This window comes from Merops nubicus, unplaced genomic scaffold (assembly GCF_000691845.1).
Source record: "Merops nubicus isolate BGI_N331 unplaced genomic scaffold, ASM69184v1 Scaffold32720, whole genome shotgun sequence".
NCBI classification, from domain to species: domain Eukaryota; kingdom Metazoa; phylum Chordata; class Aves; order Coraciiformes; family Meropidae; genus Merops; species Merops nubicus.
Genome location: NW_008581375.1, coordinates 2,626 through 17,762, shown reverse-complemented (window position 1 = coordinate 17,762; position 15,137 = coordinate 2,626). Strand labels below are relative to the sequence as shown.

The window sequence follows — 15,137 nt, the reverse complement described above, 5'->3', positions numbered from 1 at the left end:
GGGCCTCGCCCGGGGCCCTCGGTCGGGGACGTGGCGCTGGCGTCTTCATAATAAACTCTGTTGGGGGACAAGCCCAGGAAATCGTCAGTCTGCCACTCTGTGGACAATACAGTACTTACTGGACAATACTATGGACAATACTTATAAATCCTTACTTATAGGGATTCAATACCATATGAATCAGCGCTGATTTTTTGACCCGTTTCCTGGAAATTTGCTTACTCGAGCCTGCTGAGAAGCGACAACACTCCTGGTGAGCCAATATTTCCTCAGGGCTGCTTTTAGTGAGCAGAGAGGACTGCAGGGCTTAATGCCAGCAAGTAAGCCTCTCCCAAGAAGGAAACTCCAAGCAGTTTATTAGCAAAGCTTCATTCAACCCGGCTATTGAAGGGTGGGCGCTGGAGACTCGCTGCCAGAAGAGGAGTTCCCCACCATACCCTTCTCCCCTGCTGAAAGCATTTTAAAGTCAGGCACTATTTCTGCTTTTCTTTTCATTACCAGTGATTGGATTGTTACCAGACCGAGAGTGTCGGCCTCCCCCCTGCGCCAGATGCTTTATTCAGAGGAGCTGAAATCAGGAACATTCAAAATCAATTCTCTCTGGCAACTGGAATGTGCAAAAAGAACAGAGTTGCCAGGACAACACATAAAGTGGGATTTGCGGTTGGGGTTTTTCTTCCTTACGGAAACAAAAAAAAGAGCCTTGAACTCCAAAGAGCTCAAAATTCTTTGCTGTCACAGTTTCCATGCATTACTGGACTTGCTTATTCACATGGGCTCTATTTTTAGCTTAAAAATAAGTTTTAACTTGTCAGAAGGAAGCGATTCAGAATTTCTCAGAATAACAATCAACTGAGCTGGGATGTCTGCAAAAACATCACAACTTTTTTAATTATATCCTAGATTTATCCATTCTCATTCATCATTTTCTCTGTAGTACGGAGGTGACGAAAAATACGACTGTCTTATTTGTGCTTAATAGCTATCATGCCCAAGAGACAAACCCTTGCAATGGTCTAGTTTTTCCAAATAACACTCTTTGGAGAAGAATTGTACTTGTGACATGAAAATATTTCCTTTCTTTGGAAGCTGAGGTTCTCAAGGCAAGAAATAGGTACGAAAGCCTTATCTGTGCACACCTCAGTTGCTGGAGGCTGGTCTGGCAAAGCGCTTAAAAACCCTCAAACTCATATAGTAAGTAGGACTGCATGAAAGGTAAAGGTCAGCTGGAGTGCTTTTCACCTCACTGAATCAAGTTGTTAGTATATATTACTCTTTGTCAAGGTATTTAGTAAATACACTTGCAACAAATGCAGTCATCCAGCTAATGCAAGCTGCATGCCTTGGCAACTCTGATACATTCACCTTAAACACTAACCGAAACAGGAAAACATTTACAGCTAGGTGTCCTGCTTTGCATGATTCTGAATCAAAATTTTCATGCTTGGTTTTCACCTAAAAATGAATTTAGTTCCTGAGACACTTAGCAAAATCACTCCACCATTTCTGGGTTTTAATTTATGATGATAACTTATATGTATAACTAAATCTTTTGGGTTTGTTTACAGTTTAAAAAAATCTGAACTTTGGACTTGCATAGAGAAAAATGCAGAAGGACAAAACTGGTTGAACATGAACCAAGTTACTGATGTTTGGAAACCATGCACATCTGGCAAAGGAGAATGTTTCTGAAGACAATGTTTCTGGTGAGTGCTCAGGCATGTCAACAGTCAATAATTAGCCTCAGATCTTGTTCCATCTTAAAGACTCCATCTTGCAGGGTGCTGAGTGCCCTTACTCCTCCCTGAAGTCAAAGCTATAGGAGCTGTCAATGACTCAAATGCAGTATAATATGATTAATGTATTTAAAATTTAAATAAAAGTATTCTGACACTAGAGTTCCTGCAGTAATATTAACTTAATGGCAAATCTGTTAGAATATTGCCTTGGTATTTACATGTGTAAACAAAATGCACAGGGGAAAAGAAATGTGATGCTGCCTAATCTAATTTTGAGATCCTAATAGTGTATTTAGCTTTTTGCACTTAACATAAATACTACTTGGCTTGCTTCAAGTTCAGCTCCATCATTGACTACTCGAGCTTGAGCAGTACAATACTTCATTCAGTCTGAAGCAATTAAAAAGCCCCGGAGGGTCTGGATAAGCCTAAAGTTCACTTGAATGGCTGATCACACCGATTCTTTTGGGAGCTTTTTGGGGTGGGTTTTCTCACCCCATATTTTCTCCCAACTAAGAACTCAGCTCTCATCTTGCTCAATGAGATATTTCTCAACCCTTTAGCCATGATGTCCATCAGCCTCTGAAGTGCTCCTCCTAACCTGAAGGCAGTGTAAAAAATCCCTTATCCCTGTAAAGCAGCATTGCACATAGCGTCTCCGTACAGAGACAGCTACAGGCAAAAACAAGTTGGTGACAATATTGGTACAATGTAGCATGGACAAGGGAAAATGAACTACAGAGAAGATTTCACACAGCCAGGAGAGAGGAAAGACCTTATACTTTATTTGAACCAACTCTTCAGATCCCAAACAGCTGGTAAGAATTAGTTTTGAGGATACTATGAAGAGTGAAGTTCTGGGTGTTCTCCAGGCACACAGAGATAGTGTGATAGGGTTTGTATTAACTGCCAGCCAACATGCACCAAGAATAAACAGCAAGAGTGACACTTACTCTCCTTTGGAACAAACGGGGTGCGCTTGCTTTTTACTCTCACTGGCAACGGCTCGACTTGGCATTCTCCGGGTGGTGCTCTCCTGCAAAAAAGGGACACATACAGTGCACAATTAATTCCTTTCCCTCGGCCTTGTGAGCCTTTGCTTCCCATCTTCCTGTGAATGTAGTACTCAGTAGGAAAGAAGAAATGTCTGTTTAAATGATCCAAGTAATCTCTTACAGTAGAAAACTTAATTAAACAATCACATATCTCCATTGATCGAAGTCCAAATATTCACAAGGCAGTGAGGTCCTCTGGCTGTGTTCTCACTTGCCATTGCTGAATCCATTGAGGAAATAAACCACTGGCAGGTTCAAGCATTACAGAAAAAGCTTAAGCAAACAGAAAACAAAAATTACAAAACTTGACTATCTGTTGAACATCTGACATAAAGGTCATGTGTACACAGGTTTTCAGGCTGTCTTCAGAGAAGCAAAACAACAAACTATTATTCATACATAAAGCCCAAACAACAGACTAACAACTACAAAAGTAGTACCAAAAATGCATTTGTTTCAAACAAGAGCTCTAAGTATCTCCTATGGAGGCTCCCTCTTAGGATGATGTATTATTTTTACACAAATTTGTTTGCTCTGGAGGTGTATCTCACTTCTGAGAAGTTACATCCTGTTCATCATCACTTTTTCCTACAACAGCTGTCTTGTTAACCCACAGGCCTCTTCAGAGGTTTTCAGACTGGGTCAAAGATGCTTGATGTCTGCATTTGGAGGGTGTAACTCGTTTGTAATTAGGATTGTTTGAACCTGAACTTCTGTGGAAGTCAAAGAGCTTCACTCTCAACTGACACAGGGATGCTCCCTACTTTTATGAATTCTTCTGGGAGTTTTTTCTATACCCTACACATGAAAGAAACTTCTTTTTAAACTTAAACTTGTGACTTGATTTTGACTTCTGCTTTCTTTATTTTTGCAAAGGTTGTGTAACACCAGTCTCTTAATACACAGTTTACAGGAACTCCTCCAGTGTGTTAGATAATGGAAAATGCTTCTGACAGAGGAAAGGCGGAAGAAACCACATGGCAGCTCTGGGGGCTGTTTAACTTCGGGCTCTGGTTCCAACATAAAACCAGACGAGTGGTTTGGATCAAAATAAAGCTGTAAATTTAATCCATTAAAAAAAAGCTACAAAAGACACACTCTACATCTCTGGCTGAAAGTACTTTGCTGTTTAGCCAATAATAGCAATGCTTAAAAAAACGAGAAGATGGAAAAAACAGCTGTAAGTCTTCCCATAAAACACAAGCTGTCCCCTGCCTTGCCCAGTCTCAGGTACATGCATGTGAGGTCCAGAAGGTGTAACAATGGTCTTATTTCTTTGTTCAAGCCATTTTACTCTTTGAAACACAAAAAGAACGTGCATTTTGCCATTCATTTCTGGTTTGCCCAAGAAAGCACTGCAGGTCATGCTGGGTGAGCTTTGGCTGCAGCTGCCTGGGAATGGGGCTCTTAGGGGAGATGCAGCCAACTGCAAAGGATGGAGATGAACTGAGAATAAACACCTTTAGAAAAACTGCCTCCTTTTGTGCAGGAATCTAGAGAAATTTTTTGTGAGAAAGACAAGCCACCCATAAAATACTGGTTTAGCTTTCAGGCACAAATTTCCCAACCCACATAACACTGACAAGCTCCATAACAAGTTGGTGATCACTAAGCAGCATAGGCTCCCTCTCAGAAGAGCTGGTTAGTCAACATATCACAGAACCACAGAATGTTAGGGGTTGGAAGGGACCTCCAGACATCATCAAGTCCAACCCCCCTGCCAGAGCAGAACCATCTAGTCTAGGGCAGGTCACACAGGAACACATCCAGATGGGTCTTAAAGTCTCCAAGGTAGGAGACTCATCATTCATCACATCCACACCTGGACACACTGCACCACATTTTGGCTTGGCAACAAGAACGTCTCATACCTAGAGGTGTCCACCACTTTGTACACCACTCCGTTGGGAGCTGTGGCACTTGGTACACCAGTAGACATAAAGTAAAGTTCCCCTGGGGAAAAAAAAAAAAAAAACAGCTATGAAAACTCTCCGTGGAGCTTCTGTCCTGTAAAGCACAAGTGCATTAACTCTGCATCACAGGACAGGGAGCAACAGGAAACCCAGGACCAGCATAGAGAACTGGTTATGGGAGAAGAAAATGCAGGCTTGGGTTTGTCAGGAGCATTCATCTGCAGTCCAGCAACATAAAATACTCTTACTGAGTGGGAGCTTTTACATATTGTCATGAAATACTATTTTGACAAATTCCCGCTGCATGGTCAGCTGCCCAGACTTAAGCTGTCATCTCAGTCTGATCTGCCCCTTTAACTTCACTTACACAAAATAGTGAAACCCTGAATTCCTTTTGTCAAAACAAAATGAGAGGAAATTAAGACTGTTCACACCATCTTCTTCTCTTTTGGGTGACCACTCCTCAGAGGTGACCTACAGAACAAGATTTCAATTTTGTTTTCTCTAGCACAGTCATAAAGTGAGATGTAACTCATGAAAAAGGCATTGAGGTTCATCACAGCTCTGTCAGGTCACATGGGAAAGTTCTCGAACTTCAGCCAGACAATTTCCATCACCATGTATTTCAGGTATTTTCTCTTAACTGCATTTCCATCCCTTTCCTCCTGTCATGCAAGAGAGGCTGGCATAAGCAGTCTCACCAGCACTCTCTTTTCTCTTCTCCCAGCTCAAGTGCTTTAGTGGCAAAATGAAAAGGACCAGAGAGCTAGAGGAAAAAATAAATTTGCAGTACTTAAAAAAAAAAAAAAAAGGAAGAAAAAGAGGCAAATAAGATCTTTTTAGAGAGAGTAAGATAGATCTCTTTGGTTATCCTATGGGTACCTCATGGGGGATGGGTAAAAAGCTTCACACAGGGGGTCAGAGTGGACAAAGGAAAATGTGGGCAGTTGGCAGCAGCTCCTGCTAGCTGCTGAGCCTCCCTTCTCCTCCTCTTTGTTCTCCTGCTCTACCACAGGCCAAGCTTCACTGAATTCTCCTAGGGCAGAAATGAGCCACCTCGGTCACCCCTGGCGAGTTTCTTCCTTTTTCTGGTGGTCTCCATTAACCACGGGCCAGAGACAGCCTTGATCTAAAGAGGGATGGGAAGCACCTGGCACTGCATCTTGCAGTGCAGTGATGTGCTCCACATCCCACTCTCCTTCCTGGGAATTATCAGGCAGAAAGAGGGACGCTCAGGCTGTGAAGCACACAGGCTATCACATGTGTACCCCCCAGAGATAGCACAGTGCCTGGGGTGTCCCCGACACATTCAGCTGCCAGGGGATGGGGCTGCTGGCCTTACAATGGCTGTGCAGTGAGCCCAAAAAAGAGGTGTCCCCACAGCATAAACACATCCACTGCACCAGCTGATTAACATTCATCAGAGCAACAACCCCAAAAAACAAATGCTTCAGTGAAGAAAAGCTTGTGAAAATAACCTGTGTGATGAACTTGTGAGAAAACACACAGCAGGCAACGTGAAGAATGAGGTTCCTTTTCTAAGCTGTGCTTTATGGCGTTTGCCCCTCCCAGTTCCCTGTCGCTCCAGAAGGTAGGTTTGCAAGCAGCAGCACACCCAGCCTCAGTCCTGCAGGGAACTGCCTCTTCAATTGCCCCTGCAGGCTCTGCGTGGCACGCTGGCCTCAAAAATAGGATTGTAACTTGGGTTTGATATTTGAGAGATGCTGGAATCTCATGCATGGGCATCTGAAGTACTGACAGACTCGTGCTCTTCCTCCCCACCACCCGCTGCCTCCCAGGAGCCCTCTGACCCATTCTCTGGTGTTTTGCTCCAAAGAGAAACCACAGCATGCCATTCAGTGTGACACAAAGTTAAAAGATTACCCGCTTCATCTTCAGCAAAGGAGATGATGTACTGGTAATAGTTATTGATAAGACCAGGGAACATGCACGTCTGCCCCGTTCCCATGCAGATTTCAGTGTACTGCCACTCCCCACTAGCACCATCCTCCTTCAAAGACATCAGGCGTCTGCAAGGAAAAAGAACATTTCCACAACACAACCAAAAAGATGATTTACGAGCATGAATGAGGACACCTGAAAGGATGTTTAATGCTTCTGACCCACATTAGCGGCAATAGGGACTGCAGCACCACTGAAAAACAGAAGAATGCTAATATTAAAACAAAGATATTCTATGCCCCCACAACACCTTGTCTTTCAGGGGCAACACAACCACATGGAAAACCAATAGGGGAGATTTGAAGGGATATCAGACTATCTGCTGCAAGGGGGCTGCCCAAGACACAGAGTGCCTGGCTTTACTGCAGCTCTGTGGACTTGCTCCTCCAGCCAGGACCATCATCCAGGGCAGGTGGTGGTGGGGCTGCATGTGAGAGTCCTGGGAGATGCAGTTACACCAAAGGCAGAGGAGGTGGGGAGAAAACAAGGTGGTCTCACACTTCCCTCATCACAGGCCTGCAGCAGACTCACTGCCAGATGGTATTTTTTTTTTTCTTTCAGTATCTTCAGTGTCTGGAGACCCTGCATCAGAGTGGTGGGGTTTTTTTAGGATGTATTCAAATGCTTTTTTATACCACTTCCAGGACTTTAAATGAACATCATATAATTGCCCCTTTATTTGTAACGGCACAATGTGACTCAGTGACATTGAGGGCTGCTGGAATGCAAAGATCCCATTCCTACACAGCACCATGCAATAAAGGTTATATAAAACATGCCACGGGACCCCTCTGCAATGAGCAGTCAGGCTTCGCCCAGCACCGACAACCAGCAAGCAGCAGATATTCTCAGCTGTACACTGCAGGAGCACCAGCAGGCAGCTCAGGAGCACTGGAGGACTCTGGCTGGGGGTACAGTTTAGTAAGCATCTGAAGAATTTACTTACCCACTCATAAAATCACCAAATATGTACAGGCCATTCAAGTTTGGAAACTCGCAGCCCCGGTAGACGTAGCCTCCCGTAACGGACTTCCCCACGGCGTGTGGATAGGCGTATATCGGAAGCACATCATCTGCAGGGGAGAGCACACCCGTGCCTTGCTTTCTTCTACACACGGTGCACAACAGCTCTCTGTCTACATAGCTCTGAGACTAGCGCGATACCATCAGGTTGACTTGAGCAACTTGTAATTAAATGGAGTGCTGACCGAGTCATACTTAGTTTGGTGTTCACCTTTTCAGAACCACGTTTGATTGCCCTGCCTCGCTGGCTGAGCTAACCAAGGACAAGTCAGCTCAGAGAGACTGCTCAGTGTTTCAAACACCATATAAGCTGAATGCCTGATAAGCCTGAGTGCTCTCTCTCTCCCAGGCATCTCACCATTCTCCTGAGCCCTTCTTCTCCCACCACAACCAGAAGTGCTGCTTCTGGGCCATTCCTAAACAGCCTGGCTGGTTTTGCTATGAAATTGCAGGAGATGTTTGTCCAATGCAGCTTTGTTTCAGTGGTGAAAGGGGAAAAAAGGAGACGAGTAACTCCAGATTGCAGGCACTGATGAAAAAATATGTCAGGTGTCAGTGTGAATAGCTTGTTTCTCTGAGACAGGGGAGCTTAACCTGAAAGGGTCCATCAAGACAAGATGTACTGAAAAATGCAAGTTAAAACACATGACAGAGCAAAACAGAAGGAAATACCCTGATTTTGAGGGTCTCCACTGGATACTTCTTCCCCTTTCTCTTGAAACTCTTGGGTTAGAGGTTACCTCTTTGTGGTACCCACCCCTCCTCTTAGGTGGGCCTTTCTCCCTGCCCACGTAGCAGATGCCCCAAGTAGCAAAGCCAGCAGCTCTGCCAGTGAAGAACTTGCACCAAGGGCATCTCATTTAAAGCAGGAGTTTCTACACTTCAGCTGCACTTATCATTTTCAAGGAGTTGTGACATTTCACTGTTCTAACAAAATGGTCTCTAGAAGGATCAGAAATTGTTCCAAATCCCTAGAGACCTCAGTAAAGAGCCTGCCATGAACACTCGTGCAGGTGCTGTCACACAGAAGAGTGTTAAACAGGTTCTCTGACAACTGCTTCAGCAAAGGCAGTGCAAAAAATCTGCTCCTTGTTCTCAAAATTTTTATAAAGAACACTTAATCACTACCACTGTACTTGTAGCTAAGTTAATAAAAGGAAGGAAGTTACATAGCAACACATAGAACACGGAAGAGAAAATAAACCCCAGAATCTCAGCTAGTGCAAATCAATGTCAGCCCATGGCCCCCCTAGATCTCTGGGGAGATGCTCCAGCATAAGATGTCATCTGCATCAGACCTCGCAACACAACACTCTGACTTCACACATGCACCGGAATTTAACCAGCCAGCAAACACCCTGTATCCAGGTTAAAAAAACAAAACAAAACAAAGAAACTTAAGGTCTTCCTTTTTGGCATAGCTAAAAGAACCAAAACCACACTGTACATTCAGCTACCTACAAAGCAGGCAGTCTGCACACTGGTTAGCCAGCTTACACACTAAGTTTCTTTCTGTTTAAATGAGGACACTACTTGTAAGTTATGAAGAAAAATGCATTTGCTCCAAATTTTTCTCACTTCTACAGGAAAGCTTATTTTATGTGGAAAAGATGGAATTGCACCACTAAAACACAGAATCACCAAGCACTTTGACTAACAACACAGATCACCTATAAAACAACAGCTAGTATGTTTCAGTTTCCTCCTTCCTCAAAAACAGTAACATCTGGACTTTCAATATTTACCCCTAAGTCAGTTCCCCTCTAGACTGAGACAGTATAGATTTTCATCTCAGAAATGTATGTTTTCCACTAGGCAGCCAAGCTTTGAAGGCAGGAAATAAGAAGGACAGTGCAGAAAACTGCACCGTGGGAGGCACAGGTAATCTAGGGAGCACATCTATTTACCCATGGAGGCATTGGCACAAAGCTTCTTGTCGTAACAGCTGAACCCTTCCCTCGCCCTCCAGCCGTAGTTTTTCCCCTTCTCGACGATGTCGATCTCTTCGTACTTGTTCTGCCCCACGTCCCCGCAGAAGAGCCGCCCCCGCCCCGCCTGGCTGCCGGGCTCGCCCCGGTCGAAGGAGCAGCGCCACATGTTTCTCACGCCGTAGGCATAGACCTCAGGGCGAGCCTGGGGGTCGCTCACAAAAGGGTTGTCGGGAGGGATCCGGTACAGGGGCCCGCGGTCGTTGTTGTTCACATCGATCCGCAGCACTTTGCCCAGCAGGGTTGATCTGTATTAGAAAAAAAAGGAAAAAAAAAAAAGGAAAAAGGGAAAAAAAATAAAAGAAAAAAAAAGAACAAAAAAGAAAACTAGACCTTGGTTAAACATTAGAGATGCAGTTTTTGGAGAGTCTAGGGTTTCATTCCTTCTGTTTTGGAAAAGGTTAGTCTTTCACCATTTATAAAAAAAAAAAAAAAAAAAAAAAAACAACACACACACACACAAACAAACCGACCCAACCATTTCAAGATGATTTCATTTGCCTTGGACCACCCAACAGCCTTCAGGTGACACTGACTTCCCATGAGCTGCTGCCCCACAGGCTAGTGGCTTGGAGCTGCTGTAGGGATGGGTCTGCTCTTACTTGTTCTGGGCGTTTCCAAAGGTCCCAAAGGGATCCCCAGCCATGCCTCCATCTCCAGTAAATATATAGAGATACCCGTCATCTCCAAAGAGCAGCTCTCCTCCGTTATGGTTGGAAGCAGGTTCTTCTATCTCCAGGATTATCCTAAGTGAAAATAGGGAGGAGGCATTACCTACTGCACAAGCCCTAAGCAAATTCCTCCATACCCACCTTACTGAATTTTGCTTGGGCATAGGTGATTTTCTAACTTTCAATAATGCCATCATATTTTCCAGATTACAGAAACACCAAATTGTGTAATAAAGAAAATCTGAGAAATCACATGACAGAATAACCTTTTAGTTAATTATACTTTTCCTCTGATTCTTCCTTCCTCCTTGTTAAACTCCTTTTTTAATTATTTTTTTTAAGTAAAGGCATCTCAACTTAAATCCAATTTGAACTGCAAGAGAAAGGACTCCAGTCCATCTGTGCCTCTGTACAGCATTTGGCACAATCCCGACAGGCGCTTCTGAAGTGAACCTAAAGTTTTGCAAACATTAAGGAATAGTTAAATTCTTAAAGAGAAAAGAATCCTTAAATAATAATTATATACACAAGACTTTCTGAGTTTAAGGAGTGGTTAAAATTTGCCCCACCAGCAAACTAACACTTTGACAAAGGTTATTCAAAGCCGTACCAACAATCTTTACCTTCATTTAAAACTCAAACTCCCTCTTACTCATATCTGTTTATTTTATGCACTTGGCATCCCTTTCTTATTATGAAAAGGGTGAAATATATAAAGTATAACTTTACAGAATAGTAAAGGCAGAAATACATGCAGTGGAGGTTCCCAGGTATAACTGAAATTTATTTTACTCCATCTTCTAAGAAAAGTCCAGATTTTGTGCTGACAGTGCCTCTTAATAGCTGCAAAAACAAATTTATAATAATCACTTATGCCACCTCATTTTTAGCAAGGTTTTTTTCCCCCTTCTGAAAGTAGTGACAGCTTGTGATCAGACTGTAAATTGTGGGAAGGAATCCAACTATGTAATTATTGTCACCCGCTGTTAAATGTCACCACCTCTGAGAGAAGGTAAATGTGCATGAGCGCATTGACTCCAGCCAGCAGCACGAGTGAGGTAGGATCCGTGTAGACCCAAAGGGAAATCCTCCACAACCTCCCAAAGATGGAAAAAACCAAAACACAGACATATGTCTGTGGACAGATACACGCCCTTCTGCTAAGGCAACGCACACCATGTGTTGGCTGAAGCTGCCTCTTGGGCAGCATCTCAGGATGGAGTCATTGGGCATCGTGCCTACACAAGCACAACAGGACCACAATTTTGTTTTCTTAAGCTTTTGTCATACTAACCATGAGCTAAATAAGCACAGAAAATGTTGCAAATGTAGAGCCTGAGGATTTTTAAACAAGACATCTCATGGGCCCTGACATGTGCAGGTTTAAGCTCCTGACTCGCTTTCCTGAAGACCACATTTCAATTCCCTTTCCCTGTCATTAGAGAGCAGTGTGAGAGCTGCTCACACTGAATTGCCATAATTGCTTTATAAACCACCATCCCCTTTCTACCATTAGCCTACGTGCCTTTTAGAGCTAGAATCATCCACTGCTGATTATTTGGAAAGCCCTAATATAATCCATGTAACAAAGCAAAAATCTTAAAATAATATTCAAGGGTCTGTTAACAGTGGTTCTATTACGTGGTCCTGCATCAGGTTATAAATCTATAGATTGTCTCCACAAACAAACCTCTCATTATCTGTGCATACTAATGTGGATCAGCTGCAGGATCAGACTCAAACCAATGGCATTTCCAATCAAAATGCACTCACTAATAGCACAATGGTTTGCATTTCATTTAATCTGTTACTAAATTTGTAATATCACAGGGTTGAGTTGCCATTCAGGTAAAGAAACGTGGGGCCAAATCCATCTTTGGTCCCATAACACTGAGTTTGTTTACACTTATTTTGGAAATATTTGGCTTTGGAAAGGATTTCACTCATGCTTTGGAGAAATCTATTGTAAAGGGTAATAATTAGGATATTTAAAATAAAAAAATCCCCAAATACTAACTGTTTAATCCATGTTCGGTTAAGTCTTTCGACATGCCAGAACTGAGAAATGCAAATGTTTTATCCCTGAGCACTTGCAGTTCATCCACGGAGAACAAGCATATTCTGTCTCAGTATACTAGACATGGACTTGGGCTAACTTGCTACCAAGCTGGAATGCAAGAAAAATATTAAGCTAAGGAAGTCACATTCACGAACAGCCTTTAAAAATGCACAAGCTGCCCTCTGAGATCTCAAATACATTTGCCAGAGAAATGCATGTACAATACCTTTCAGAACCGTGGTCCAAAGCATTCATGTCAGCAGGAGAAATTCTGAACTCACTGATTCGTATTCTCTCTTCATAATGAACTTCAACTGAATAGTAGACATAGACTTTACCATTAAATTTGAATTTAGGATGGAAGACAATACCTAGAAAACCTCTCTCGTCCCCTTCCCAAGGTGAGGTAAGTACGGCTTTGCTGATGTTCAGAAAGGGCTTCTGGAGCCTGGACCGGTCGGGGAGGTAGGTCCACACCAGGCCCACCTGCTCCGCAACGAAGAACCTGTGGGTGCCGTCATTGGCGTGCACCATCGCCACAGGATTGCGCAGCCCGTTGGCAACCTCCATGAGGCAGAGCTGGAGACAACCCTCCGCCCCGGCGGTCACTAACCCCAGGTTTTGGTTAAGGTTCTGGTTAGCCAGCAGGTGTGGAAAGCAGTAGTCCGTGTCCTCCAAGGACAGGTACTGGCAGAATTTTGCCGCGTTGTTCTCCAGTGCAATTAACTCTCGGTCTGCAGAGAGAAAGCGAAAAATGGAGCGGCACTTGTGCCACACTTGCAGGCAATAGTCCTGGCAAAGTCCTGGTATTGTCCGTACAGGGGTGGAGGGATCCTCGGCGTCGTACAAGTGAGCTGCATATGGAGAGCACTCCTAGAGAGAGAGAGAAAAAGCCTCAAGCCATCTCTTGGACCAGATTTGAAACAGCTGAGCAGCAATACTAACTGTAGAAATTTCACCTTATTACAACATACCGTATGATTTATTCTGAAGATATATTAACAGAGGAAAAAGTCTTAGAAAGGGAGGTTATCTCAGCATTCACAGAGATATCTTCAATACTCCTGGTGAAAGCTGGCTTCCTCATGCTGCTATTAATTTATTCCAACCAGAGAACTAACTCAAGAAAACCAGTGATGACACTTATCTTGCTACATCTTAGTAGACTGTACTGGGAAAAAAAAGAGACTTTCTATCTTGGATGTTCTGCCTTAATCTGTGAAATAACAAGAAGATTCACCGCAGCACAGCAGTGAAACCAAGGAGTCAGCTAAGAAGATTCAGGTCTTGCATCTCCAGGCTGAGGAGGGAATGGGAGAGGTTGGCAGGGCGAAAGCCTGTGGCTTCCATACCTCATCATCTGGCAATCCAGACAAGCACCTCAAACACAGACATGATCTACGGGTGGGAAGGAGTGGGACGAGAAAGCACAGGAGGACAGCCACCCTTTGTACCACACAGTGCACCCAGCCCTGGCATGCTATCACTGTACACACCATCCTCGTTCAGATCCAGCTGCCTCTGCTGGCAGGTCTTTGCCTACAGACACTTTACATACCTGACTAGAAGTGGTGAAGTGAATCTTATGATCACAACACTGGCCACCAAGTTCTGCAGGGGATGCTTGGGCTACAGGATTTCAGACAGTGAGCACCAAATGCCATAACCCAGGCAAAGTCCACAGGCAGTGGCTGCAGCTCAGCCCTCGTTCATGGAAGGTGCAGCCCCAGAAATCTACCTAAGGACTGAATCAAATTCAGAGAGTCCATTCTGATCTCCACTACGAGAACTCCGACAGGCACATTTTCCTTATGTAAAAGCCCACTGCAATCCAGTAAAACTCTCTGTAAATTACAAACTGACCAAAGTGACTTACTTCTGCTTTGCAAGGGCTTTTCCTTGTAATAAACACACAGTATTTTCCACTTGTAATGCATCTTCCTGACAAGCATCTCAAAAGTGCTCTCCAAATAACACGACTCAGTGGAGGCTTGGTTATTTTCACAGCACAGATAAATAACTGAGGCAAGAAGGGAAGGAAAAGAAACTATCCTTCTTGAATAAATTCTGCATTTTTTAATTCCTAGATGGCACTTCTTCCAAACAAAACCAGCTCTAGTTGAAAAAAAAATAATAATACAGGGAGCTGTTTCTAAACCTACAGGGAGCTATTTCTGAATGCAGATTACAGCACTATTCAATAGCAGAAAAGATGTAACATCCGAGATACTGAAGTATTTAAATTAGCTGATAAGTACAAACAATATTTAATTTTTATTTTCCATTACATACCATAATAAACTGAGAGGCCATATAACAGATCATTAGCGTACAAAAGCTTTCCTCCTGGAACGTCAAGCCATTCATTGCAAAATGAAGGTTATTATGCCTTCAAATGAGCAGCAATTAATGTGGTGAAAAGGAGATTGGGCATGACACAAAAGACTGAAATTACACGGGCAGACTGGGTAAGGACACTGGGCTCCGTTACATGAGGTGTGCCAGGGACAGAAAGAGCCGGAGCAGTTGTTGCGACTGAAAATTTGGCCTTATAAAACAAATTGAAGTGAGACAGAAAGGGAATCTGAAGGCAGGGCTGGATGGGAGCTTTGACTGCTGCTGCCTACGGAGGTTCCACATTCAGACAAGGTCCACTGCTTAAGTACCTTGGTGTACGTGGTTCTCTGAAAGCCTCTGTCAAAGCAAGCAGGGATCTTTTGCATTCTA

The 15,137-nt window shown here is 43.5% G+C and overlaps 1 protein-coding gene across 1 annotated transcript; it reads right to left on the bottom strand.

Moving 5' to 3' along the window:
- Positions 1 to 3: 3 nt before the first annotated feature.
- Positions 4 to 13,283, bottom strand: LOC103782056 (HHIP-like protein 1; the record flags this gene model as incomplete). Its single annotated transcript, XM_008949794.1, has 8 exons — positions 4 to 57; positions 2,693 to 2,775; positions 4,666 to 4,747; positions 6,592 to 6,737; positions 7,616 to 7,742; positions 9,600 to 9,928; positions 10,283 to 10,426; positions 12,637 to 13,283. Coding segments are annotated over 8 exons (1,612 nt in total), but the record flags the coding sequence as incomplete, so codon positions are not given.
- Positions 13,284 to 15,137: the final 1,854 nt, after the last annotated feature.